The sequence below is a fragment of the Crocodylus porosus genome, unplaced genomic scaffold, assembly GCF_001723895.1.
Source record: "Crocodylus porosus isolate Cpor-Errol unplaced genomic scaffold, CroPor_comp1, whole genome shotgun sequence".
NCBI lineage: Eukaryota > Metazoa > Chordata > Crocodylia > Crocodylidae > Crocodylus > Crocodylus porosus.
This window is the reverse complement of record NW_017728911.1, coordinates 376217-402621: the sequence shown is the minus strand read 5'-3', so window position 1 is coordinate 402621 and position 26405 is coordinate 376217. Positions and strand designations below refer to the sequence as shown.

The window sequence follows — 26405 nt, the reverse complement described above, 5'->3', positions numbered from 1 at the left end:
CATGAAGAATCTGCCAAATTCCTGCCAGGCTAAAAACAGTTAAGAAGGAGGGACCACAATACCACAGAAAATGAGGAGGAGTCATAGGGCAGGAACCTCTATTGGTTGGGCTCCCATATTTTGCCAATACCCAGAATGTTCTTCATGCTCATACACTGCTGACAGCAGGGGCATGAGGTCTAGGCCACATCTATGAGTGAACATTACAAGGGACCTTTCCAGAACCTAGGTAAAAATTATGGAAATTCAGGCCAGCTTGGTAGCTTTCATTCAGCCCTCATCCTCTTGTTGATGGATGCAAAGGTATACAGTAGAGGGTAGTCACAAAGTACAGTATCTGGGTTTTATCTTAGCAGAAGGCTCCTTTAGTGAGCTAGTGAGTGTTGTGGGAACTGTGTCAGATTGTGTTGTCCAGTCCCAGGATGTTCTGTCCTATGACAAAAGTTCTGAAGGGACCCTGGCTGCCCTGAGCCATTAGCATAGCATTGCAGAAGGAAAGTACTCACCGTTATTCAAGAAAAAGACCCTGTCCTGGATTTGACTTGAATTCACATTGGCGACAGAAGCAAGGACATTATAGAATGTGGTGTTTTGGATCTCTTGAATTTCTTTTTCTGTGAATAACCTGAGGAAAGGACCATGGAAACATCAGAGAGGACACAGCCTGCATCCTGCCTCACTTCACCTGGAGAGTCCAAGGACTACATATCATGGACTCTGAGTACTAGACCCATGCTGCACCATGTTAGGAAGTAGCCAAGGGGCCATGGCAGCTTTTTAGGGGATGAATGACAGGCTGCAAGACTGACTCCTGTTTCAGCCACAGATCCCTACTGGAGTCCACTTTCATTGTCCATCTGGCTGCACCATTATTTTCCAGGCCCGTTACTGTGAATGATAGGATTCAAAATGGGAAGGATGCTATCACAGCTTGCCCCGGAGTGCAGTGTTCCAGAAAAACACCAGGCATTACTACACGTGATCACCACTAGGGAGACATTTACCCGTTCTTTGTGTTTTCAAACCAAAACCTGTCCCCATTTCGCAAACGCTCAAACTGGTCCCGGATGATGGCTCTGAAGAGGGATCCATTGCTTTCCAGCATGCCTCCAAGGAGGAATTCCAGCTTGGAGGTGTCATTGTTGTACATGGCAGCTACCTCTGTTAGGACCTGTAGAACAAATACAAGCATTAGGAAAGTCTGCCAAAACTCAGCCCTACGCATATGCAGGTCTGTGATTAGAAAAATGTGTGTGTATCAGAAAGCCTTGGAAAACGTCAACAGCCCTTGACACATGTCATTGGGTCTCATGGCAAAGTCAGATGGTAGTGGACATTGTCAAGGGCAGCCATGCATGTAAGTCTGTATGGGTGCCATAGCCTTTCTATGGCCTCCATCCTGCTTCATCCAATGATTTCAAGGAATTGACTGTGTGGAACAACCAAGTGCCTGTTCCCTTGGGTCACTCCGCTCCAGGGGATGGAAAAATCCCACCATGCTTCCTTCTAGCATGTCTACAGAAAATTTTAGCTGCCCCATGGCCCTCAGGAGAACTCCTGTGCTTTCCTGTTGGGACTTGTTTCAAATAAATTCCAACCTGCCCTGCAATCCCCTCCTGGTACTGGAGCCACCAGAAGATCACCATAGCCTCCTTTTCTAAAGATTTAGACTCTTCTGTGTACAACCATGGCTGCAGCTGGATCCTGATGTTTGGATTAAAAGATTCCCCAACCAGCATGTCACTACTGGAATAGCAGACAGTGCAGCAGCTGGGTGGGGTGATGGGGCTGGTGATTCCCACTCACCAGTAAGATCCTGGCAAGAAGGTTGGAGAGAAGAACAAGGAAAATATATACAGTGTTCTTGGCCTTTACTGTTTAACAGACTAAGAGCCTGATCTCATAAGGAATAGGAAGTCTGTGAGGGAAGAGGGTAGGCGGCACCACACACATTTGGGTCCATGGCTTTGTATCAGCCAGTGCTCATCATGGTACCACTCTAGCCCACCATGATACATATGTCATTCCAAGCCTTGGTGCTGGAGTAGCAGCAATGCACATGAGAAGTGGAGTGCACACAGGGGTGGGTAGCAGTGGCACCAGCTTTGGCTCAGAGCTCAACCCCAGGGCAGGGAAGGTGACAATAGGAGTCAAAGAACACCATGTCCTCGATACTAGTTTGCAGCTGTGAACCTCCATCCCACAGCTATCCATGCGCTGATTTCTCTCTGGCCAGTTCTAAACCTAGATTGAGATCTGAATTACACCCTGGTTTTATCCGGGTTGAACTGTGACATTCTGGAGGGCTATAACTATGTGATCAACATAGTTATTTCACTGCAACTATGCCAGCTATGCAGCTATCCCTGGATACAAAAGCTTTGTCCCAGTAGACCTCATTCCCTTTCCCTAGAGGAATAAGCTGTCCAGAAGGAGCACTTCTGTGCCCATATGACTGTGCCCACACTGTGGGGGGGAGAAGGTGTACCGCTTGCCTGCCCAGCGGCAGATAAAAGCAAATAATTTGTCTGTGAAAGCCAAGGCTCAACAGATGGCAGTAGAAGCCCCCACTGTAGGTTCATGACATCTCAAGGTTATCTGACCTGTCCATCCACATCGGTAATGAAATCCATCCAGTTCTGGACAGGGGCTAACCCAAAGAGCTCCCGGGCCTTATTGTAAGTGGGCAAGCCAAAGTCTCGCCCCCGGTGGATCCAGCTGGCCACGAAGTCGGTGCGGGAATACTTCAATGGCCCATACCAGTAGTCTGCAGAGCCCAAAGAGAGGAGGTAAAGTTATGGCAATGTATATGCAACCTCCAGTGATCACCCTGCCTGTGCCAGACAGCTGGGGCCTGCTACACACTGGCCTCTGCCCTCACCAAACTCCCTCTTCTCTGTGAAGATCATCTCCCAGTATGGCACAGGAAGGCCTTACAGGACAGGAAGTGAGCACAGTGACTTCCATGCTGTTACTTGTTGGGATGAGACTGTCTGTCCAGATGCCACGATTCCTGAGGACATGTCTACACTGCAACCAGACATGAAGCCCCAGCTGCACCAGCTTCAGCACAAAACTGTATGGACCTACTAGTGCCTTGAGGACTTGCTCATGACCCTGTGGCTCCTCTGCAATGGACACCCACCAGAACTGCTGACAAGGATAGATGCTCAGATAAATAGCAGCCATTACAACATACCTCGGAGGTCTTCCACCACAATGTTGTCCTCCCTTTCTGCGATCTGGGAGCTCATTCCCAGCAGCAGGTCATCCACATCCTTTGATGTCTGGAGATTGGGGTTCTAAACAGGAGTGGGAAAAGTCATGGATTCATTAGGGTGCAAGGCTAGGCAATGTAGTGACTTTAATGTCTGCCTGACCTGGCACCTAAAGAAACAGTGGCTCGTATATTGTGTGATCCTCCAGCCTGACCTCCTGTGTCTCATAGGTCAGGGCATTTCTTTCAGTTGCTGCTGGATTTAGCCCAGTGACCCATGTTTGGCTAAACCTTCTCTTCCAGAGAGGCATGCAGTCTAGATCTGAAGACATCAAGAGACAGAGAATCCCTCAGAGTATGAGTCCAATACTCCCTATGACTCATAACTAATAAGTTATGAAGAGACGCTGAGGGAACTGGACTTATTTAGTCTAGAGAAGTGAAGACTGAGAGGGGATTTAATAGCAGCCTTCGACTACCCAAAGGGGGGTTCCAAAGAGGATGGAGCTGAACTGTTCTCAGTGGTGGCAGATGGCAGGACAAGAAGCAATGGGCTCAAGTTGCAGCAAGGGAAGTTTAGGTTATATATTAGGAAAAGCTCTCTCACTAGAAGGGTGGTAAAACACTGCAACAGGCAACCCAGATGGTAGTGGACTCCCCCTCCTTGGAGGTTTTTAAGACCCAGCTAGACAAAGCCTTGTCTGGGATGATCTAGTTGAGGATGGTCCTGCTCTGAGCAGGGGTTTGGGCTTGATGACCTCCTGAGGTCCCTTTTAACCCACTTTTTCTATAATTCTGTTTAAAAAATAGTCAAAATGGTAAAAAATATTATCTCATTAGTCGTGTAGTCATCATAATTAAATGTATGTCTCCTACTCAGATTCACGAAACAAAAATCTAGCCTAGTGAAGCATGCCTCCAATTCACCCAATGCTTCACTGTCAGTCATTTTTACATCTGAGTTAATATCACCACACCTAAGTTAAGGCTTTTAACTACAGCTAAAAACATTCTGAATGTTTGTAAAATGGGAGAGATATGCCCAGTAATGGCTAAGAGACAGCAACATTGCAGAAGAAAGAATAGTTTGAATAGTGAAACATCAAGGCCCTTGCAAAGGAGAGAGGGTTATTAATATCTGTGGAGTGGACAGAGATTAGCAAGGATCAGGGTGATGATAGTTGTTGATTCAAAAATTTGGGCAGAGCAGGAATCAAGGGGTGGAGGGTGCACCTGCATCAATGCAACCTCCCCGGATCCGCCCCCATTCAGAAGGCAAGGGTGTACTAGAACATCAAGCACCTGCTGTGCAGTAACATGGAGCAACTACCTAAATCCTTTTCTCATTCCTACCCAGCCTGTCCCTGGAACCTTCCTGGCTGCAGCAGTGAGGACAGGACTTGACCCTCCATTTATGTATCCTGACTTTGCCCAAGGCATCCCCAAAAACCCTGTCCATCCTAGCACCGCTTTACCTTTCTCCTCCAGTAGTTGTTGCAGAGCCGCAAAGCTGATGGTTGATTTTTGTCTTGGTCGATCACTCTCCGAAAATTGCACTGTTTGTCTCTGAAATGGAAGAGAAGGAGTGAGGCCACACAGCCCTTTCTGTGCCAGGCAGCACTGTGTGGTTGGGAGGGGGTTCTGCTGGCACTGCTGTGTTCTGCAGAGCTTATCTGCTGCTTGCTAGTGTCCAAGCCTGCAGGAGATGGTCCTGGGTGAAGAAAGCAACTCTCTGCTGCTGGGGTCTAAGCCTGTTATTTTCTCTACAGACAGGTGGTCAGGGGAAGGGCCTTGGAGGAGATGAGTGGGAGCTGCTGCATGCCCATGGGTTTGTGTGGCATGAACTGCATGGTACACATCTGCTTGGGACAAGCAACATCGCAGACCTGCTGGTGCCCAGTCTTTGTACAGTGTGCTTTTTAGGGCTGAGGTCACAGCCCTGCTGCCAGGAGCTGGTAAGCAAGCTCTGGAAGGAAGCACAGGAGGGTGGGGCCTGAAGGTGTCAGGGTGAATCTGCGGGCTGAAGGAGGGAGGGTGGATGCTGCAGTCTGATTTGTGCAGGACTTCGGGGTTGGTACCATACAAGCATTGACAGTGCCCGCCTAACTCTATGGCCTTAGGTGACCAGCACCATGACCCAGCATGCAGAATGCACAGACTCCCCATATCTACCTCATGTAGATGCCGGGGGGCACCATGGTGGCCAAGATGTGCTCTGCAGCTGCCAGGAATTCAGGCGACAGGCTGGGATCCACGTGCTGGCTGTAACCTGAAGCATGAAATACAGTTGTTGTGCCCCAGCACCTGAAGGGGTGAATGGAGAAGATCCCGGTGCCCCTCCCTCTGCTCTCCTTGCTCACTGCACCCCCTGACTCCTCAGACTTCGTTGTGCTCCTGCTGGCTCCCTGCCCCTCTTTGCTTCCCCCATGCTCTGCAGTGTCTCTGCACTCCCCCTTGCACCTCCTGCTCACTACCTTCTGGCTCTATCCTCCATGCAATGCCCCACTTCCTCTCAGGGTCCCCCTGCCCCAGATCTAGCCCCCACACCTCACCTTTATATGATGAGATGCTTTCCCCCAGCCATGCCGGCAGCCACTCATACAGCACAATGTTCTAGGGAAGAGAGGAGGAAACTGAATCAGTGTGAGACCCAGCAGGGCCCAGCATGGGAGCCCAGGGAGGGTGACTATTGCTGGGGCTCCCCCATGAGCTGGCCCCTCCACACAGACCTTACTCGACCCTTCCCCCCAAGCTGCCTCACCTGGTAGGTGGCAATGACCCACTTGCGTGTGTGCTGGAACAGATCCTCGTCTGACCAGCTGGGGTTATTCTGGCGCAGCTTCGATGCCTGGTAGTTGTGGTAGCGGAACCACATGATGCTCTGGGCCTGCAGCAAAGGGCTCTCGTTCCCTTTGGCATTGCCAAAGTCTGCAACAATCACAGAGCCTGTCAGGAACCAATCTCAGTGCGCAAGGGCACAGACAGGTTGGCCCATATAAGACTTCCCTTGGGCAGTGGGGAGGGAAGTCATCGAAGAGGTGAGGTGCTTGGGGCTGTGTGCTGGCACTGGGCACAGGGCCCAGTAGTACCCAAAGGCTGCCAACCTGTCTTTATGCCAAGGGAGCAAAATGGATATAGTCTGCATTGCAACCTTCCCACTGATGTGCCCTGTCTCCAGCCCTGCCACTGCTCCCAGGACAAGGGACCCCTCTGGGGACAGGGGTGGGGAGGTATCCCAGTCTCTGCGCTTTCTTGGCTGCCAGAGAAGGTGGCTGGGTGAAGGGGCAGAGAACAGACCAGCAGGCAGGTCTGGAAATCAGAACAAGAAGAGCATGTTTGTTGGCAGAGTTTCCTCCTACATGTCAGAACCTTATTTCAGATTAGAGGAAGGGCAGTCTACTTGCATGTGTTTGTGGAGGTGTGGGTGCATGTCATGTTTGGGTTTCCATGCCATATGTCCATGATACTCATTACAAAAATATGACAAAAGTTACCAGAACTGAACCTTCCTCCCTGAGCTGAGGTGCCCAGCCATTCCCCAGTCAGAATCCCCTGGCCTTCACAGCTGCTCTGTAAACTACCTTTCCTGCCTCATCTGGATGAGCAGAGCTGTACCTGTTATAGATGGGTGGCTCTTGAGCACCTTTCAGCAGGATCCAGATGCAGAGTAGTCTTCTGCCCCCTTCCCAAGCTGCCTGGGGAGGGAGGCGGCACTACTGAAGAATGGACACCACCCCACTGACCTGAGAGCACCCTTGTCCCTTTGACAGGGCTCAGGGAGTCAAAAGCCCTGTGTTCTTGCAGCCTGGAAGTTGCTGAGAGATGCTTCTGTTTGCAGTGAACACACCTCAGTGCCAGACCAAAGACCACATGCCACCTTCAAGGACAAAGAGTCTTACACCTGGGGATTTCTACCTGTCTGTATTTCCTCTCCAGGTTGAGTACTATGCATCATGCATGCTCCCACAGGGTGAGCAGCACCCGTACAGGCACAAGGCAAATCTATTTTACACTCTGAGTCTCCCTCTCTCACCACAGAGGATGAAGTGCTCATACACAAATGCTCTCTTCTGCTAATGAGTGCATACATTGAGCATGAGACTGATGAAAGAGCCCAAATCCTAGAAAGAAGTAAAGCCAGGCCAACCACAGTTCCTTGTTAATCTGTGAAATCTGTTGCACTGCTTGTCTCTGGGCTTAATTTGATCCAGAGATGGTTGGGGAATTCAATCTAAATTGGGCATGAAATGACCTAGGCAATGCACCATGTGAAGCTGAGTGGTGAATTCATTTCAGTGGTCTAGCAGGGAAACTGGACCATGAAGTTTCTTTACCATATATCCCCTGGGACCCGCCCTTCTGTGTAGTTGGGTCCAGGGCCTTCCACATGGGGAGCCTCCCATCTGTCTGCTTTGGGAAATCCTGGTCATGCCCAGAAGCCAACTTCCCCCCAGAGAAACTTCTCAAAGCATCGCTCCAGGAATGAGAGGGGCCATAAATGGCACTGCCATCAAGCCAGCCCGTCACAGCATTGACCTGAGGAGAAAAGGAGAACAGCAACGGTCAAAGAAGAAAGTCAGCTGCCCCCTGGTCCCCAGATGGAAAGAGAGCAACATCAGAGCTTAGCCAAAGTGTAGGTCTTCTGCAGGCTTTTCTCTATTGAGGAACGACATGGTGTGGTAAGAAAAAATCATACCATCTGCTTCCATAACCTAACTCCCAGTAATAATGTATTTACTCATATACCACACACACCTTATTCCCCCAAATCAGCCCTCCAAAATTGGGGTGGGTGCCCTAAGCAAGGAAGCCTGTTTTCTGGAATAGAATAGAAGCAAAGGGAAAGTATTGTCAGGCCCAACCAAGGTCAGCTGTTGAGCTTCTACCCTGACCTTGATGCTGAGTGAATGCAACTATTCTGAAAATGGATTGGCTGCAGAGAGCACCACTCAGTCTTTTTACATATACCTGCAGCCTCAGACTGCAGGCATGCCTTGACAACAACCTCAATCTGCCTTGGCAAGCCCTGCTTTCACTGCTGTTTGGTTCTCCCAGCTCCTGACTCAGCTTTGGCTTTCCCTGACCCAGTTTTTGGATCTTCCCTAGAACTTCACACTCAGCTCTCCGACTCTCCTGAATTCTGATATTGTCTTGGCCCTGGACTGCACTCCTAGATCTCCCTCTCGGCTCTCCTGGGACCTGGTCCCACATTCTCTGCTCTGCTGATCCAGACCCCAACCTGGTAACCTGTCCTGGTATGGTACAGTAACCTGCCCTGGTAACCTGATAACCTGGTAACCTACACCCCCACTTAGCTGACCTTCTGGTTGCCCTTCAGGGCCTACATACAGGCCCGACCACCTGTGTCCCAGCCAAATCCTCACAAGTATAATGACTGTTGGGGCCTTGCTTCTCTCTGTGGCCACAGAGAGGAGTGGCATGCATGCTGCAGATCACAGTTAGTCTTCACCCTTTCAAAACCACTGTTAAATTGGTGGTAGGTTTTGGCTGAGCAGCCAAAAGCTGCTGCCAATTTGGCAGAGGTTGTGAGAGGGTTAAAACTGTAGCTTTTGCCTGAACAGCAGTGATTGGGATTCAGCCACATTATCAGGATTCAGCCATGACTGAAAATGTCTTTTTGTTCAGTCCATGATGAGCTTCTATATGGACACGGGCTTTTTTGATGGGAAGGAATGAGGGGAGAAAGGATAGGTAATTCTATTGCTCTGTTATTTCCCATGAGATGGGGAACAATGTGTGCAATTCTGAGAACACAAATGCAATGCTGTCACTGTCTATAAGGGGGTTGGGGTGATGTAGCTACAGCATATTTAGTAGATAACAAGATCTTGTAGGAATGAAGGGCTGATATGGTATTATTCAAATCCCAAAAAGGATGAAAAACCCTTTTTTGGGATTTGAAGTGGTCCTGGGCTCTACATCCATGGCACAGAGGGGTAAACTTGAAGACATAAATCAATTAGAAGAGCCTGGTACAGTCATCTGGCATATACGAAGCTTTGTGTCAAAAGAAATGAGGATGTCAGTTAACCAGGTGACTCAAAAGAGCCTCCCTGAGTCCCTACCCTCACCTGGGCTAGGCACCCCTAGGGAAATAGAAGCTTTTAGCTGAGATCTAAAAGGAACTGACAGTAAATCAGGAAGGATTAGCCACAAGACGTGGAGATGCAAGAGGCAGACTCTGTCCCCAGATTTTCCAGTGGCTTCTATGTGACTCAGGTAGATCATTTTGTCTATGTCTGAGTTTCCTATCTGTAACATGGGCACAGTCACAGTTGTCTGCCTTGCATGAGTTGTTAGGACTGAATCCCCTGGGCTAATAATGGACTTTAGGTAGAGTGCGATACACAAGGGCAACATGTTATAGTGACAAGCTGGTGTCTTGGCCTGGTGACCAGGGCACTCATATTTTGGGTACTAATATCATTAACAAGGGTGGCTGGTTGACTCAGCCTTTGCACTCCATTATTGCTTTTTTGTGCTGCTTGTTTGGTAAAGCCCCTGGATGTTCTTGTGTCACAGACCCATTGAAATACACACTGTCTGGGTCCATCCACCAGTGAAATAGTTAACAAGTGACTGAGAATCATAGAAAAGAAAGGTTGGAAGGGACTTCAGGAGGTCACATCTAGTCCAACCCCCTGCTCAAAGCAGGACAATCCCAAACTAGATCATCCCAGCCAAGGTTTTGTCTAGCCATGTCTTAAAACCTCCAAGGATAGAGAGTCCACAACCTCTCTGGGTAACATGTTTCAGTGCTTTACTATACTCCTAGTGATAACTTTCTTCCTAATATCGAACCTAAACTTCCCTTGCTTCAGCTTGAGCCCATTGCTCTTTGTTCTATCATCTGCCACCACTGAGAACAGTCCAGCTCCACTTCCTTCAAGTAAATGAAATGAAATAGGGAACAGCAAAGCAAAAGTTGCCCCTTTACCGGTTCTCGTGGGTTGTTGGGGCTTTGTCCTGTCTCCACCGACCACTGGCAGCGCTGGAAGGGCAGGACGACATCCCCAGCTCTCTGAGGGTCAAACACAGGGTCTCCTCGTGGAATGGGGATGTTCAAGAACTCAGCAGGGCAGCCAGGTCTCTCCACTGCCCGGACTTCAGAGAGCACATGGAAACCTGTGAGACACCCAAGCAGAGACATGGATTGAGGCAGCCAGGTGGGAATAGATTGTAAATGGATTCCAGCATCCATGAGACCCAAGCACATTATCTAGCCCAGTGCTAACATACGAGTAGCTACTTTGGTTTCAGCCCTGTGGAGTGAGGAGTGGAAGCAGGGCTGAGTGGAAGACCCTGCTGTACAGTGATCAGAAGTCTCTGCCTCTGATCTACTGTGAGACCATGAGCAAGTCACTTGACATCCCACTGCCTCACTTCTCTTTCTGCAAAACAGGGCTTGTTACTCCCCTCTCTATGGAGCTTAACTTGAGATCTCCAAATGAAAAAGGAATGCTACAGAAGGACAAAGCTGATAACAAGGGCAGAGTCATTTAGCCACCAGGGAATAAATCAGACAGAGAGTCTCAGCCAGTAGGTATTCAGAGGATACCAACTTGTTCCACCTTTCGTCTGCAGTATGGCTCCTGGGTTACTGTTGTTCCTCTCTTCCCCCTGAGCTTCCCCTATTATGACTGCCACAAGGTAGCAGTTGGCCTGTGGGGGACATGGGAAGTGGGGGTGGGGGGGAACCCAACCTTTTTGGCAAGAATTTCACAAATTAGCCCTGCACGCTCCTTAAGCGCACTGCCAGTCCCCTTCCCCTGCCCCATAAGGTGCTTTGCTTTCTGCTTCCTGCCCTATCTGCTGCCTGTTCCCTCCCCAGTCCGATCCATTACGTACCGCACTCAGAGGCTGCCCATGCCACTTGTGACACATGTGCTGGAGGTTAGCCATCCCTGTCATAGAGGATTGCCTTTCACTGGGAGCAGAGCTCACCTTCCTGCTTTGGAAGCGCTCTAGCCCAAATGCAAGCTGTGAGCTCAGTGCAGGGAATGGCTGAATGAAGCCTCCTGACCTGTGCCCCACAGGAGGGTGGACCAGAGGTGACTAAAGGTGTCCTCTAGCCTTGAAATGGGAGAGTCTATGAGAAGAGAGGACAGAACACAGGCCAAGGCTTGCACTGCTAGCCACCCTGTATCCCTGCCATCCCCAGCTCTGGCTATGAGCTTTTTCTCAGCCACCAGCAGCAACAGGCAAAAAAAAATAAAGCCCAAAACAGCCATCTGAGAAGTGAAACAGGGAAGTTGAGTGATTTCCCCATGCCTGTGCCTCCCAAGTGCAGCAGGAATGCTGCTGACTGGCTTAGCCAAGGACAGCCCCAAGACTGCCCCAGGTGAACCATTTGTTTTGTCTCACCTCAGGGAGATTAAAGGAAGCAATAACCTATGCCCATTTTCTCTTCCTCCTTCTTTTTCCAGCTAACAGTGAATCTCCACCCTATTTGTGTTGCCTGTTTGGGCATGAACTTGGGGATGACATTCTTCCAGCTTGACTCAAAGGCAAACATTTAGTTTCTAGTACAAGACTCACAGGGCTCTGTGAGAGGTCTCTCACACCAGTGCTGAAGAAGAGCCTTCCTGCAGGGCGCTGTAGGACTCAGGGGGCACATGCCCACAGAGAAGGCTCTGTATGAGCAAATCTCATTTGGAGAGGACCCAGCAGGCCTGCCTGATCCCAGGCACCCAGGACTATAGGAAAGGAAATAGTGGCAGCACATGACAGTTGGATGTTTAGCCGCTATCCTGAGATAGGTAGGATGACAGGTGGTTATTACTGGCATATCTACATGAGATGCTATGGCGCTTTAGCAATGAGCTATGATGACGTAGCTTGTTGCTACAGTGACTTAGCATCAACAGGCACAAACTGTGATGCCGAAGCTACTGCACAGTAGCTTGTCTTTACTGTGCAGTAGGGTCAGAAATGACCCACGCACTGGCAGAACTAAGCAGTAACACCTGTGCAGTCAGGGACACATGTAGATGCACCCACTGAGATTTGTCACTTGGTGGGGAAGCAGGCAATAGCTTGTTTGCATTGAGGAAACAGGTACCTCTTATTAGCCACAGAGAGATGGCACATCCACCAGTGAAAATTACACCATGGTAGTTTTACCCTAGTATTTTCAGGCATAGATCTACTTCAAGTTGGGTGGTTACTCCAGGTTAGGAATTTACATTGTCTGTCTGATCCTTTTATATACTCCTAGAAAGAGCAAGTATACCAGTGTAAATGTGTCATCAAGACTGACCCTCAGTTTAAATATCCGAAACGTTTAAAGGCATTCAGATGATTCCACTACATACATCCACATGCATCCATTACAAACCATTAAAATGAATAGAAGACAAGTATCAAAACTGCCTGTGCGGCTTTGACAATTTCTGTAACCTTTTTTTTTAACACCCCAAAGATTCACAAGGCCCAAGGGCATCCCATAAGCTATGGAAGGGTCTATCTCAGGCAGTAGCAATTCTGTCTCCACAGGAGTCATGCATTGTTGCTATGGAGGTAAAAAAAAATCTAAGAAATTAATCTAAAAAAAAGGAAATGTGCACGCAGCAAAGGTCAGACTTGAGGGTAACTGCCGCTGCTCCCTGTAACTCACACAACTGTTTATTTTGTAGTGTAACCTTAGCTTAGCAATTGCAAGGATCCATGCACTGCACGTGAGCTGTTTTGGAATCATGAGTTTCAACGTCCCCTGAATTAGCTTACTGTTGGGAGATAACTAGAGATGGCCCAGATGGATGTTGTTTCTCTGCTAAACCCATTTGATTCTTACCAAAGGAGACAAACAGCACAGTCATGTTCCTGTTGGAGGGTATTCCAGAACTTCCCTGGGCCAACACGTTGCTGAGTCTGCGGGCATTGGGCACGTGCGGTTCCTGCAGTGCCTGGTACACCCCATCGGCATAGTTGGCTGGCAGCAAGTGCAGCAGATTGGAACCTGGTGGCAGCAAAATGACATCTCACAGCACCCAGAGATTGCAGTGAAAGTGGGATTGAGAAGTATTGGGCAGAATATAAAGGGACTGGGATGCTTGGAGTTCCTGGGGCAAAGCAGTTAGGGAACAGCTCTCCAGAGAATGTAGCTTCCAACAGTGGTATTACAAAGCCTCTCTTTCGTTGCAATTCTTTTCTTATCACTATGATTGTTGCTGCAAAGCCATATCTCACTGATGCCAGGGGACATTTGCAAACTAATAACAGGAGTTTTTTTAACCAGTACAGAGCATGCAGGCCAAAACCCTCTGAGCAGAATAAATGCCAGATGCCTCAGAGGATGCTGCATAATCCCCTTAAAGCAACTGGTCCCTTACTCTGTACTATCACGTGTCTCATGAGAAAGATCAGGAATTCCTTCCTCATTCAGGGGATGATCAGCTCCTGCCTGAAGCCTGAGGATTCACTACATAGAATGTGTTTAATGATGTTTTTATTCAAATCAATACCCAATCTGTTTTGGCATCTTGCTAAGTCTCCTGACTCAATCTGACAGGGGATTCTCTGGGCTGATTGTAAATTGTGAAGCAAAAACATCTCCTTCCCCCAGGCTTCCTTCCTTCCTAAGCCTGGCACAACAGAGGGAGACCACACTAACAAAATGAAAGTCAGATTTCATATTAATTTCAATTGAGGGGCATAAGTGGCACCTCTCCCTATCTTTCAGATGCCTGGCAATCATTTAAAATAGGGCTGTCCAACTAACTTCTTTGACCCCACAGGCTAGATCCAATTTTGTGGGGCTTCTTATAGGCTGGACAACCCATTCCCAGCAATGGGGCAGTGGCTTATTGGCATGGCTGCCAGAGGCACTGCAGTGGCAAGGCCTCAGGACCCAGGGGCTGAACACTACCATGATTCGCCCTCCACCTCCTTCCATGCTGCCAATCAGAGTTACTAATGGCAACCAGAGACCCTGAATTCAGTGGCAGGCAAGGGAAGCACAGCTGGTGAGTGGGGAGGGGTGAGCCATGGTAGCATTCACCCCCTGCGTTCTGGACCCATCCCAAAGCAGTGGCTTTGTGCCAACAAGCCCCAGGGGCTACATTTTAACCTTTCAGTTGGTAGCCACTACTTCGCAGCAGGACAACCCTGCCTACAAGAAACAGAGCCCCTAGGGGGCACTACTGCCCCCCAAAACAAAAAAAATAAAGAAGTGAAATCACCTGGCTCAGAACTGAAAACAACATCAAGCTCATGAAGCAAATGGTCCCTGCAATGTGCCTCAAGCCCAGTGAAGTGAGACTATTTCTGGCTAAGAAGTCCAGTCAGCCAGGGCCAAAAGGCCCTGATTCAGCAAACAAGACCCTGATGGTTCTCAAAGGGGATCCAGCTGCAGCCCCATGAGAGGAGGAAAGAGGCATCTCTCAGGTAGTTACAGCCAACGCCTTACTATCCAGCCAGCAACCATCATGCAGTCAGGGCAGATCGCAAAGTGCTGCAGTGCTCCCAAGGAGATGCCTCAGGCATGGTCTCCACTAAAGACCTCTGTTCGGTTAGTGTTGCTTGGTTAGGCAGGAGTGTGAACATAATATCACAGCCCTGACTGACATAGCTCAGTGCTGGTGAAAGCCTTTACATAGGTTCTGTTATCCCAGCAAAAAAGTATTGTTGTTGAGATAACTTACTTTTGTTTGGGATCTGACATAAGCTTCAGCCAGGACCATAACTTCCAGCATAACCCGCTTGCTGGTACTCACTTTGTCTCTGCCTGGAAGGTTTGCTACAGTGTCCCATGGGGGTACTGCTGACCCAACAAACCTGGATGAGGCCCAAACAAAGAAGCAGCCAGGTACCCTCCAGTGTGAGGGCCTGCAGAGGTTTCTGCCTGGATTTTCAAAAACTCCTAAGGGAATTGAATACCTGTCACCCACCAGAAGTCACTGGAAGCTAGGTCACTTGCTCCCTTAGATGCTTTTGAAAATCCAGAGGCATAGCTCCATGGAGGACATATGCCAGGCTACTGAGGTCTGTGAAAAACTGCAGTGGGTTTTGGAGCGGGCCAATAAAGCCTGCTGTGATGATCCAACATGAGGGGGGCAAAGGGCACAGCTGACAGCTCTGCCTATTTGTGACAGCAAAGGTCACAGTCGCTTGGTCATACCCTAGTGGTAACCAAAGGAGTATCATAGTCTTCCCAAATCAAGCGGAAATCTAACAACACCCCGACACGCAACAGTGGAACTAGGGTAGGACAAACAGGCAATCACCCCAGGCACCAACCTGGGGGCATAAAAAAAACCCCAGCCACTGCCAGCAGCTGCACAATCACAATTGTGAGCACACAGCGCCCAAAAGCTGTCACAGCTCCTGTGCCCTGGGTGCCCAGCTGCATCCCTATGCTACTGCCCACATGACAACCATGAGCAAGCAATGGTGGTTGCTTTCTCAGCCCAGGGTGCTGGCATTACCACTGTTGTCTCCTCTAGCTCCTGTCCCCGGCCCACCATCTGCTGCTCCATTTGAGCCATCAGTGACTGGCCTTCACTCAAGCCACCATCATAAACAGACCTTTATGAAGGCAGAATGGTCCAACACCATCCACTCTAGCCTGACCCTTCAAAGTCACCAGCACTGGCACACAATGTTCCCCACTCACCTGCAGAACCATGGCTGTGATGCTGCAGGTTGTTGTACCAGCCATCATAGCGCTGGACTTCCCAGTTGATGTTCTCCTGGGCACCTGTGGAGATAGCAGACCCCCAGGACCATGTTCAGATGTGACAGTAGGACCAGAGAGAGGCAGCTGTTACAAGGGATAGTGGGATTAAGCCTACTAAAGAGAATACAAAGTTAGTTTTGTGCCTTGGGCAAGTGGAGCAAACTAACACCAAATTCTCCAGAGATTATAAGAAGGGCCCTGGACTGGTAAGGCTGGCATCCCAGACTGCCAAATGGATAATAGAGCAGCTCATCATATAGACAGCAGAGGCTGCACTTTCTAACAGGATGAGGTCGTTCCCTCTATTACAAAAGCCAGGCTGCATTTCAATGTAGTGCATTGTCACCTGCCTCAAAGTGAGGGTTGGACTCCTTCCAGTCAGCAGTCACAAGCACAGCAAATGGACCAAACAGAAAAATAATATTAAAGATATAACCCAGCAGCCAAAGCCCAGGGCATACACTAGCATGGACCTGTCACTGAACGGAGCATGCCTCCTCCTCATCTCCTGCATGAGATACATCACCTGAACTAGTGGTGGTCACTGCCTGGGGCACCCTGGGAAGTTACCATTCAAAGCACTGGACTTAGCAATGACACTTATCCCACCAATCACATCTATGGACACACATGCCACACCTTCCCCAAGAAACGCTGCCTAGTCCAGTGTCTTCTTTTACTGCAAAGCACCCAGAGAGCCATCAGAAAATGTGAGACACTGCAGTACATCAGTAGCTGCATGCAGGGGAAGAGGTGAAGTGTCATCACTGTTGTCATTATTCCCTAACCACAGCAGTAGTACAAGGCCCCTGACACAGTGGTAGATGCTGTGCACGAACATACAGGTAGGCATGCACCCAGCCTCAGAAAGCTTCCTATGTCAGGAGTGCAGTGTAGTGTCTCCTTGTGTGTTCACACATTTAATTGTGCCTTTCCTGTTCCAAGCTCCATGCTCTGAGGCATCCTGATACATAGCAGCTCCCTTTGCTCTCGGGCAATGCTCCTGGGTAGAATCCCCCCCAGGTCACAACAGGGACCTCCCTCTGATTCCAAGCCTGGGAATGGTACTCACCCACCAAGCTGCATGTCCCTGGGAGAAGTATCCAAAACAAGGGCAGATGCCACATCTCAAGCTTCACCATGACTGCTCTGTACTGCCTGGAAGACCACACAACTGAAGCTAATGAAAGCAGAGAGAAAAAACAAGTGAACTGGAGCCAAAGGAGACTTTCAAAAGCATGTGAGGCCTCAGTGTTTCACAGAGAATGGAAACAAGAGGACACGTTCCAGGTGGGACTGATGCTAACCTGCCTCTGAAGATAATAGGGTGTCCTCATGGGGAGGAAGCTTAAAGGGAGTTCAAATCCCATTGTCTTCAAGAGGAGCCCTGCCCACTAACTCCAGCCTCAAGCAGCCAGTGCTGCTTCTAGACACTAGGGCCTTCATCACCTTCAGGTTACCACTCTACATGCTTTGCATGGGACAACACCTGAAGATTACCTGGTAACTTCAGTTCATGAGAAAGGAAGCTTAATGGGATTCCTCACAAGAAGTCTGTTATATCTTTGGTCCAGAGTTGGAACTGACTCCCATTTCATGTCTGGGTGCAAGTCAAGGTATTGGTTTTGGTCTATTTTGGTCTATTGGTATTGGTTTTGGTCTATTTTGGTCTATTAAGGTCTGCAACCTTGTAGCTTGGTTTATGAGTAAGGCTGCCTTAATCCTATGGGATGGCAGCTGCAGAGAGCAACCAGGATACTTCAGCTAAGAGTTCTCAGCTTTGAATGCAAGAAGCTGAGGAGCAGGCCATTCTCAGGAAAAGGGGCCTTGGCTCTGGGATCCATCCCTCCACCTTGGATTGCTGGCCCCACTGAGTCCATTGATTATCAGGGCACACTGTAAGCCTGTTTCCCTTGTTGACTCCAGGAAACATTGAGCTCCTGGGTTGGGGAGGATCATCACTGCAGCTGTGGAACCATATCCATACATTTGCAAATGAATTTGTAGGTAGGGTTTGGGTTCTGGGAGGGGTACCTAGAACAGCAACATCATTCAGTGAAATACCTCTAAACATTTGCACCAACTAAGAGTTGGGAAAAAGGGACAGGACTGGGTGTCACAGGACCCAAGGTTGCTTTTTTTCACCTGCCAAAAACTCTTTGAGTGACCTTGGGCACTATTTCACTCAGTGGCCTGAAGTATAAAACAGGCATGGCAATATCTCCCTACCTCCCATAGTGCTTAACAGTGTAACAGCTTTGAGGAGCTTGTACACATCAGTGATGTGAGCAATGGAAAAGTACTTCAATGAATGGGCATACGCCATATGAGTTCTTCACTTATTGCAGAAGTAAAACAATCACCTGAGGTGGTAGCCCTTAAGAAATTGTGTTTAGCCTGGCAGCCTGCCTATAGGCTACTGTAATCCAAAACCACTGCATCTGGATTTTAAAGTGACAGTACGGATTCTAGGTGCAACACACAGAAGTTTGTAAACCCTTGCCACCTTCTGATGTAGTGGAGATTAGACTAAATCAAGATGGTCTAACTGTTGGCCTGTTGCCTGCATGTTCTGGCCCCCAGGCTTCTGCCCAACTCCTACTCCCCACATTGCTCTGACTGCAAGAGCAGCTGCAGTCTTCGGTCTCCCCCTTCTTCCTCCAGGTTTTGCTGTCTGCTCCAGCCCCCGGGAACAAGCATGGTACAGCAGGAGCATCCACATGGCATGCATCTTGGGGATCCATGGCTTCCCCTGGTGTGACCTGCAGGTGTTTGGCCCCTGTTAGAGTTGCTTTGAAGGCGTTAGGCCTCCAGACACTTAGAAGTTGGACAGCCCTGGACTAGATTACTTTTGAGGCCCCTTCCAACCCTGTGACTCCATCTTTCATTTGCCCCATCAGAATGCATGGACACACTCCATTTATATCATTGCATGCTATTTTTTTCTACAGAAATTCTGCTTTGTGGAACCACGGTGATCCTTGGCATTGTTCCTCAGTGTTCAGGTCTTCAGTTCTACAATACAGACCTTGGGCAAAGAGAGTTAGCTGACAGGTGAGAAGCAAGTGGATTTTGGTGATATCTGTTGCCTGGATCAACTGGGTAGAAATGTTAAGCAGATTTTCAGACACAACGTACCCTTCTTCACAGAGGAAGTTGGCCTAGTAAAAGATATTGCCTCTACAACACTGATTGCTTCCTAACAGAGGCACCTGAGGAATAGCACTTTGTGCCCAAGAGCTTGTCTAACATCTCTGCCAACTGTACTGTTGGTCCAAACAAGATATCACCAAAACCCCCATGCTTCTCACATATTTCTTGGACCATCATGGCTACAAGATACCAACTCCCTCAACTAATAGGGGTGTTGGCTGTAGCCATATTGATCTAAGGACATAGGCAGACAAGATTCTGTGAGTAAATTCAATATCTTTTATTAGACCAACTAAAATAACTGGAAAACTTCTCTGCAAGCTTTTGGGTAAAAACACCCTTCTTCGGGCAGAGGTGCAGTACTGCAGATGCTTCCTCTGCCTGAAGAAGGGTATTTGTACCTGAAAGCTTGCAAAGAAGAATTTTTCCAACTATTTTAGTTTGTCTAATGAAAGGTATTAGAGTTACCCATATAATCTTAACTAATAGGAGCATTTTTTGCTAGGTAGCAGCCACTAGAGAGCAATGAGATACATGTTGTGCTAGTGGGTTTCCTATAGTGATGGTGCAGGTATAAGAGAAAAAATATTTGTGAAGCAATGTATTATCTTTTACTGGAGCAACTGGTTTAGATGGATGAGATATGGGATACATTTCTGGGCTCCCAGCACCCTTCTATCAGGTCTGGGAAGGAGGCAGTCACAGTTCAAGCCAGGCTCAAGCTAGAGCAATTTCTTTAATTTATCCCAATTCTGCTCATGAATGTGGTCCTTGAAAGGGAAGTGGGTTTCACAGAAGCTTTGCCCACAGCAGAGGAATGCTGAAGCTCAAGTATCCTGGGTTCAATACCATGTTCTGGATGGCAGTGTATTCTAGTACCAGGTAATGACTGCCCCTTGTCCCCACGCTCCAAACACAGAATAGCATTTTGTGGATGCTTCCAAAGAGACTTCTTCTCTTTGCCTTGTAGAAGGATCTGCAGTGGCTAGACAAGAAGCTGTGTGGTTGATATAAACAAAGTGCTGGATGTTATATAATCTTACTTCTTTTTCCGTATTCCTATACTACAAGCGTCAATGACACTGTGGGCTTTTCATATACATTATATAGAAGCTAATGCAACCTACATTTTCTATCACGTACATTTTCTATCTGATTTTTAGAAAGCTTTCCATTGGGTCTACAATTGTATAGTTTCAGTATTGTACTTGCAGATGATCATTCTGGGACCTTTCACCTATAATTAAGAGCAGGCACAAAAATTACAGCACGTAAAACATTAACTACATGCTCCATGGGCCTAATTAGGTGTTGCTGAATCTAAATGCTACCCCTCTGTGCCCACAGTTAATTGTGGTCATGAAATTCTGCCCACAGAATAGGATGCTATCTCCAGAAAGCCAGCCCCCGGTTGGCAGAAGGGAGAAAACAGACACTTTAAAAACCATGTTTACTGCACATTTTTTACGTTACAGGTAGTGTGGTATTCTATAAGCAGATTTTCCTTGCTCTGCTATAAGTTGTTCCTGTATACTTCCCCTCATTCTGTAGTAGTGAATCTCAAATCTGTACATCGCAAAACATGATTGCAGGTATATTGCTTCATTAGCTTTCAAAAGGAAATATAACTTTATGATGTAGAGATTCAAGATGAAATCATTACTAAAAGTCCTTCTACATTTAAAGATAAAGTCCCTGCAAACTAATTGGTAATAGCTCCTTTCAGTCACAAAAGTTATATGTGTATATTCATTACCTGACAAGATCATTTCTAGATTAAAGAGTTACAGTCACATTTACAAACATGGCCTCTAATTTCAGGTGCCTGGGACACCCTGATGTCACATTAACCCAAAGAGATTCTGAGCATAACTAGCCCCCATGACTCTGCCAGGAGAATATTACCCACAGCAGCAGTCAAAGCAAAACACTCTTAGAAAGAGACTCTTACAATACTGCCTCATACACAGCTGTTTCTCACTAGCTAAAAACTGCATCCTCAGGATATTATTTAGATTGGAATGAAATGCACAGAGAAAGCAGAGACACTCTCATGGACCCAGATGGACAGCATTCCATCTTCAGCTCCCTCTGTGCAAAAATGAAGTTTATTTCCTACCTATGGGGACTTCTTACCATCTTGTACCATCTACACTTTTCCCAGAGCCTGACTTTGATCCCAAAAGCTTGTAGAAAAGGACAATTTTCTTGCCATTTTCCAGTTGGCATAATAAAAGGTATCATTTTGGAACCAAGAGTTCTAGATTTTTGTATGTCAGAGAAAGCAGAAAACTTCTGCTCTAGGCCTATGTATAATAAACAGCAGAGAAATACAGAATATTGTATAGGAAAACATTAAAGATATGGCAATAAATGGAGTGTCTGGTCTTCTGCAATTTCAGCTAAGGAAGGTCCTGGTCACTACCATTAAAGCATTACGTAGTTTTCTATGCCATGGTATCAGTCAGGGTTTTTTAATTCAAGTAATATGACATTTTCCTAGGCAAGTGCATCCAATAGGCTAGTCACACAGCCCAGAACTGCCTGCAGGAACAAAAAGGAGGTATTACATTTTTCAATCTTAGTCCTATTAAGAAGGAAAGGTCCGTCCATCTCAGCTCATTGGGCTAGTGTAAGTAAGGCACTCCAATGATATGCAAAGGAGTGATGTGGCCAGCATCACTTCCAGCCAGCTCTGATTCCCCACCCTGAATGATGAGCCGGGCTACCTGGGGACAACGAATGTCATGGGTCCAGAACAGGGCTTGGACCTTCAGAAACTCTCAGTTTCAAGCAGAGATGTGGGTTTTCCAGAAAATGTTCCAATACCCTAAATAGAACATGATCTGATTTAGCATGTTTATTTGATTTATATTTGGTAAATAAAACTAAAAAAGTACCCCCATGTTAATTTTATTTCCCATAGCCACAAGTATTTGAACTGAAATATTTGATTAGGAAAAGCGTTAAATACAGCACACTTAATGTGGTTTAACTGTTCAAACAAATTCAAAGTTTTAAGTGGAAAGAAATTATTTTTATTGGAATACTTGTAAAAAAATGTAAAGACAATACACAATAGCATGTACTTCCTTTACATTGTTTGTTTAAATTTAAGGGAAAAAAAGAAGGCACTGAAAACTGTTGACACTAATTTTACCACACCCAGAGAACTGTGCATGATATGCCGTGGTTGTCCACTCATCTACTTCAACAGAGCTTAACTCTTGCACTGAGATCATTGCGGCACCTCCAGTTTTGCTGTCACTATCTGCAGAATCAGTCACACTACTTATCAGATCCATTTCAGAATCAGATTGAGGCAAATCTGATTCAGAACTACTTGAACCACATTCTCTTTTGCTAAAGGGTGATTTTAACAATGAGTCTATGGGCAAGGACAACTCATCATCACACTGCATTTTCTTCACTAATTGTGCTTCTGACCGATTCTCCAGAAGCAAGAGATTTTGAGAAATAGAAACAAGCTTAGCGGCACATTCATTTGGTTTTGATTTGACCTGCACAGCCAATTAGGTGAATTCATAACTTGATTTTTGGTTTGGATTATTATGTCAGTATATTTACCCTCCTGTTTACAAATCAATAAAACATATATGTACTCTCTCTCATGCTTCCTAGGGATAATCACCTGAAAAACATTAATTACAACTTTGAAACTGCCAAGCTTGCCTAATATTGTATTGGCATCCATTCATTGTTACTAATGAATTTTATGAAACAATAAATGTTTAGAAATGGAGAATTTCTCACAGAAAAATAAAGCACTGGAAAAATTTCCACCCCACATCTCTGGTTTCAAGAGCAGGTCATCTCTCATGAGAAGTACTGGCAAAGCTTCTCCTATTCTTCTATGTTTGAAGCCTGAGAAATCACCAGGCTGAATCACAACTTGTCCAGAATTCTCTCCTTTCCATAGCCTGATGCTCCAGATCTGGCCAGATCTGTCTCCTTCCCCTGCCAAGTCCAGGACTGGTAGAGCTACTACTCTAAGTACAGGACTGGAACGAAGATCCGCCAAGCTCTGGGGAACCATTTAAATAGGTAGGATATGATACTCCTATATTTTACTTCCTTGCATTACCTTTTGGGACTTCTACCTCCTCCATATCAGCCAATTGCCCCATCAGCACCGTGGCTCTCTCATCAAGTCCAAGCACAGACACAGGGTCAGTTTGGATTCTCCCCTCATGCTATGCGCTGGCACCTTTCTGTGGTTTCATGGGTTGTGGGTCCCATGCCCAGATACAGTGTGAACACCGCTTGTTGAGCAAGTGAGGTCCTTTCCCCAGGATGTCTAGAGTGCAGGCAACACTTCAGCTTCCTGGACTTTGATTCATTTGTGGGGCTGATTTGCCTGATTTCTCTGACATGTGTCTCCAGCATGAGCTCAGCTTTCTGTCCTAGCACCCTTCTGCTGGAGGCAGATTGATCCTGATGATCTCATCTGTAACCACTGCAAGGCAGGCCAGTCACTGAAACTCCAAAATAATAATAATAACAACTTTTCTGATGCCAGCTAAAAGCTCCTTGAATTCTTTTAATTAAATCAAAGTGTCCCTGAAAAGACTGAGGTTAAGCAGAAAAACAGACTTCAAACCTGGGCTAACTCCAAAAACCCAGCAAGTCACACAAGAGGTTGGACAGTCTTTGGCAAGCCTTGCACACAGTGAAACGCAAAGGTGCAGACTTGCGCTTGGAATGACAACAGTGGAGAGGAGAGGACTTCGAGTCCCTTCCCAACTCGCTCACATATTTCCTCTGGGATCCTGGAAAAGACACTTCACCACTCTGGACTTCAGTTCTCCACTTGTGAAATGAAAGGGCTAACTCTGCCCTACACTGTATTTTCGGTTCAGAGGTCTGGGATTTATCCACCCAGTTCAGCCTGTTCCCTGTTATCACAAGTTAAAAAAAAAAAAGATGCTGTCCAGAAACAAGTTCGCCGACTATAATTACAACAAGGTATTTGCTAGAGCAGCATTTCTCAACCCATGGGTTGCAACCCAGAAGTGGGTCACAAGAATATATGAAAGGGTCATGAACAAACTGAAAATGGATCAACAAACTTTACAAATGGATTCTCCTTGAAAGGAGAAAAATGTGGGCTTTCCCCTTGTAGCCTGGAGCTCTGCCACCCTGCAAGGGGCTGCTTGTTCCCCCGCTTCTCCCCCGTGCCCTCCCCGCCCCACATACCAGGGGCCTGGGGCCTGTGGGTGGGGGTTGAGGGTCTGGAGCAAGGGGCACTGGGTCAGGACTGGCCATCAGTGTTTACAAATGAGTCCTGGTACAAAAAATGTTGAGAACCACTGCACTAGAGGACTTCCCTGTTTCCCCTGACTTTCTTCCAGAAGCTCCAGGTTCATCATTCAGACTGTCATAAATCCTAGCCAATGCCGCACGCAGGTAGCAAACAGTTAAGATACTCCTCTTGACATCTGAGTGATGCAAAGAAACTCTCCCATGTCAGAGAAGTACTTTCCAAGGGAATGGTAAGTCCAAACAGTTACCATGGTTGAGCTACTGTGCACTAAAGAAAAAGCATGTGTGTGAGAGCAAGAGACAGACAGAGCTGACTGGCTTCCCAAAAGGTTTTGGCAAGCAGGAAAGCACAGGACTCAACCCCTGTTTTCTCTGTAGGGTGGGGGATGCTTTCTGCATCTCAGCCTGTTTACATCCCAGCTAGCTAAACAGATTCCCAAGGCAGCCGGGAGCCCAGATGTAGGGAAAAATCAACACAGTTCTGAAGTCTAGCTCCCTCTGCAGGCTGTTTCCTTGGACTTGGCAATGCCTGGATTTAAGTATGTCAAGGGTTAAGATCTCACCCTTTGCCTGAGGAAACCCTTCTATGGTCTCAAAGTCCTCCCCAAAATTTCCTCCAATCTGTTCCTCTCAGTTTTATTCTGCCACTTGCCCCAGAAAGGCAGGAAGTGTAGAGCAGGAACCCTGAGTAATTGTGTAGTTGGTACCCATACCCAGGCAAACAGGGAGGGGTCATGCCACCGTGGAGCAGGATGAGGTGTGATGTGGAAAGCATCAAAGTTCAGAGGAACGGGTACTGGGGACTGTGACCTGCCTCCCTATGAGAAGTTCCTTTGGGCCTGCCCCATGAAGGAAGTGAACGGGGCACAATACAAAGGGAAAATCCCCAGTGTGTCACCCAAAAGGAAAATTGTTCCTGTTGCCAGTGTGTCACCTGAAAAGCAGCAGGAAAAGAAAGATCCAGAGGTAGAACTATTCTTCAAGTGCTATGTCCTGAGGACAGGGACATGGCACCAAGAAGACCAGAATGACCAGCGGGGAAAACATGGAGATGGCACCGCCTACTCCCTGTAAGCCTAGAGCACACAGAGAAGAGACTTGGTCCCTCCCTGGCCTGAGCAGTGACACTCCCCACAGCACATCGCTTCGCCAAGGCTAAATTTCAGCCCTTGCATCACTGCTACTAGTGCTGCATCAAGGTTACGGCTTGGGGTTGGAAGGGAAAAGTGTCTGTAATGGTCAATCTTAATAATGCACATGCGTGAGGAAGACAGACAGACAGAGAACACACACAGAATAGGTCTGACCTCACCAGGAGGCAGTCTCATGCACACACGCACATAAACACACACATGTATACACATACACATGTACAAACTTATACATGTATTCACATACGCACAGATATATATGAATGCGTATACCAGATCTGACCTCTCCCATAGGAGGAAATTACTCACCCATATATGGATGTGTGTATGTGTGTGTATATTTGTGTACAGTATATGTGCATATTTGTGTGTATATATGTGGTGAGCATATATATACACACATACATATATACACATACATACATAAACACATGCATGTATCTACGTGTATGTGTGGGTGTATGTGTGTATATATACACATGTATACACACATGCATACACAGATTTGCATGTTTATGTATGTGTGTATACACACATATGCACACACATATATAGGCACACACATTCATGCATATGTACACAGACACATGCATATATACCCACATAGACACACATACACACATGCACATATGTGTGTTTATGTACATGTATAAGTACGTCTATGTGTATATGGGTGTATATACACACACATGCACCCAGATACATACAGGTACACACACATTCATGCATATATACACACATACACACACAAATACACACACATGCATATATGCTTGTGTTCCTGTACATGTTTATATACATATAAAGAGGAGTCCAGAGGAGAGCCACGCGCATGATCAGAGGTCAGGAAAACAGATCTTACGATGACAGGCTGACAGCCACGGGACTCTTTAGCCTGGAAAAG

The 26405-nt window shown here is 47.2% G+C and overlaps 1 protein-coding gene across 1 annotated transcript in view; it reads right to left on the bottom strand.

The window, feature by feature from the left end:
• Positions 1-17087, bottom strand: part of LOC109308805 (dual oxidase 2-like) — a 38845-nt gene extending 21758 nt beyond the window's left edge. Inside the window, exons 1-13 of the mRNA XM_019533214.1 lie at positions 16987-17087; positions 15852-15935; positions 13032-13196; positions 10176-10363; positions 7552-7753; positions 5979-6145; positions 5770-5830; positions 5390-5486; positions 4693-4783; positions 3200-3302; positions 2604-2767; positions 1005-1171; positions 507-625 (exon numbers count right to left, since the gene is read on the bottom strand). Of these exons, the coding sequence (XP_019388759.1) occupies positions 507-625; positions 1005-1171; positions 2604-2767; positions 3200-3302; positions 4693-4783; positions 5390-5486; positions 5770-5830; positions 5979-6145; positions 7552-7753; positions 10176-10363; positions 13032-13196; positions 15852-15935; positions 16987-17056 (1678 nt within the window). The 5' untranslated portion in view covers positions 17057-17087. The remainder of the gene's footprint in view (positions 1-506; positions 626-1004; positions 1172-2603; positions 2768-3199; positions 3303-4692; positions 4784-5389; positions 5487-5769; positions 5831-5978; positions 6146-7551; positions 7754-10175; positions 10364-13031; positions 13197-15851; positions 15936-16986) is intronic.
• Between the last annotated feature and the right edge of the window lie 9318 nt (positions 17088-26405).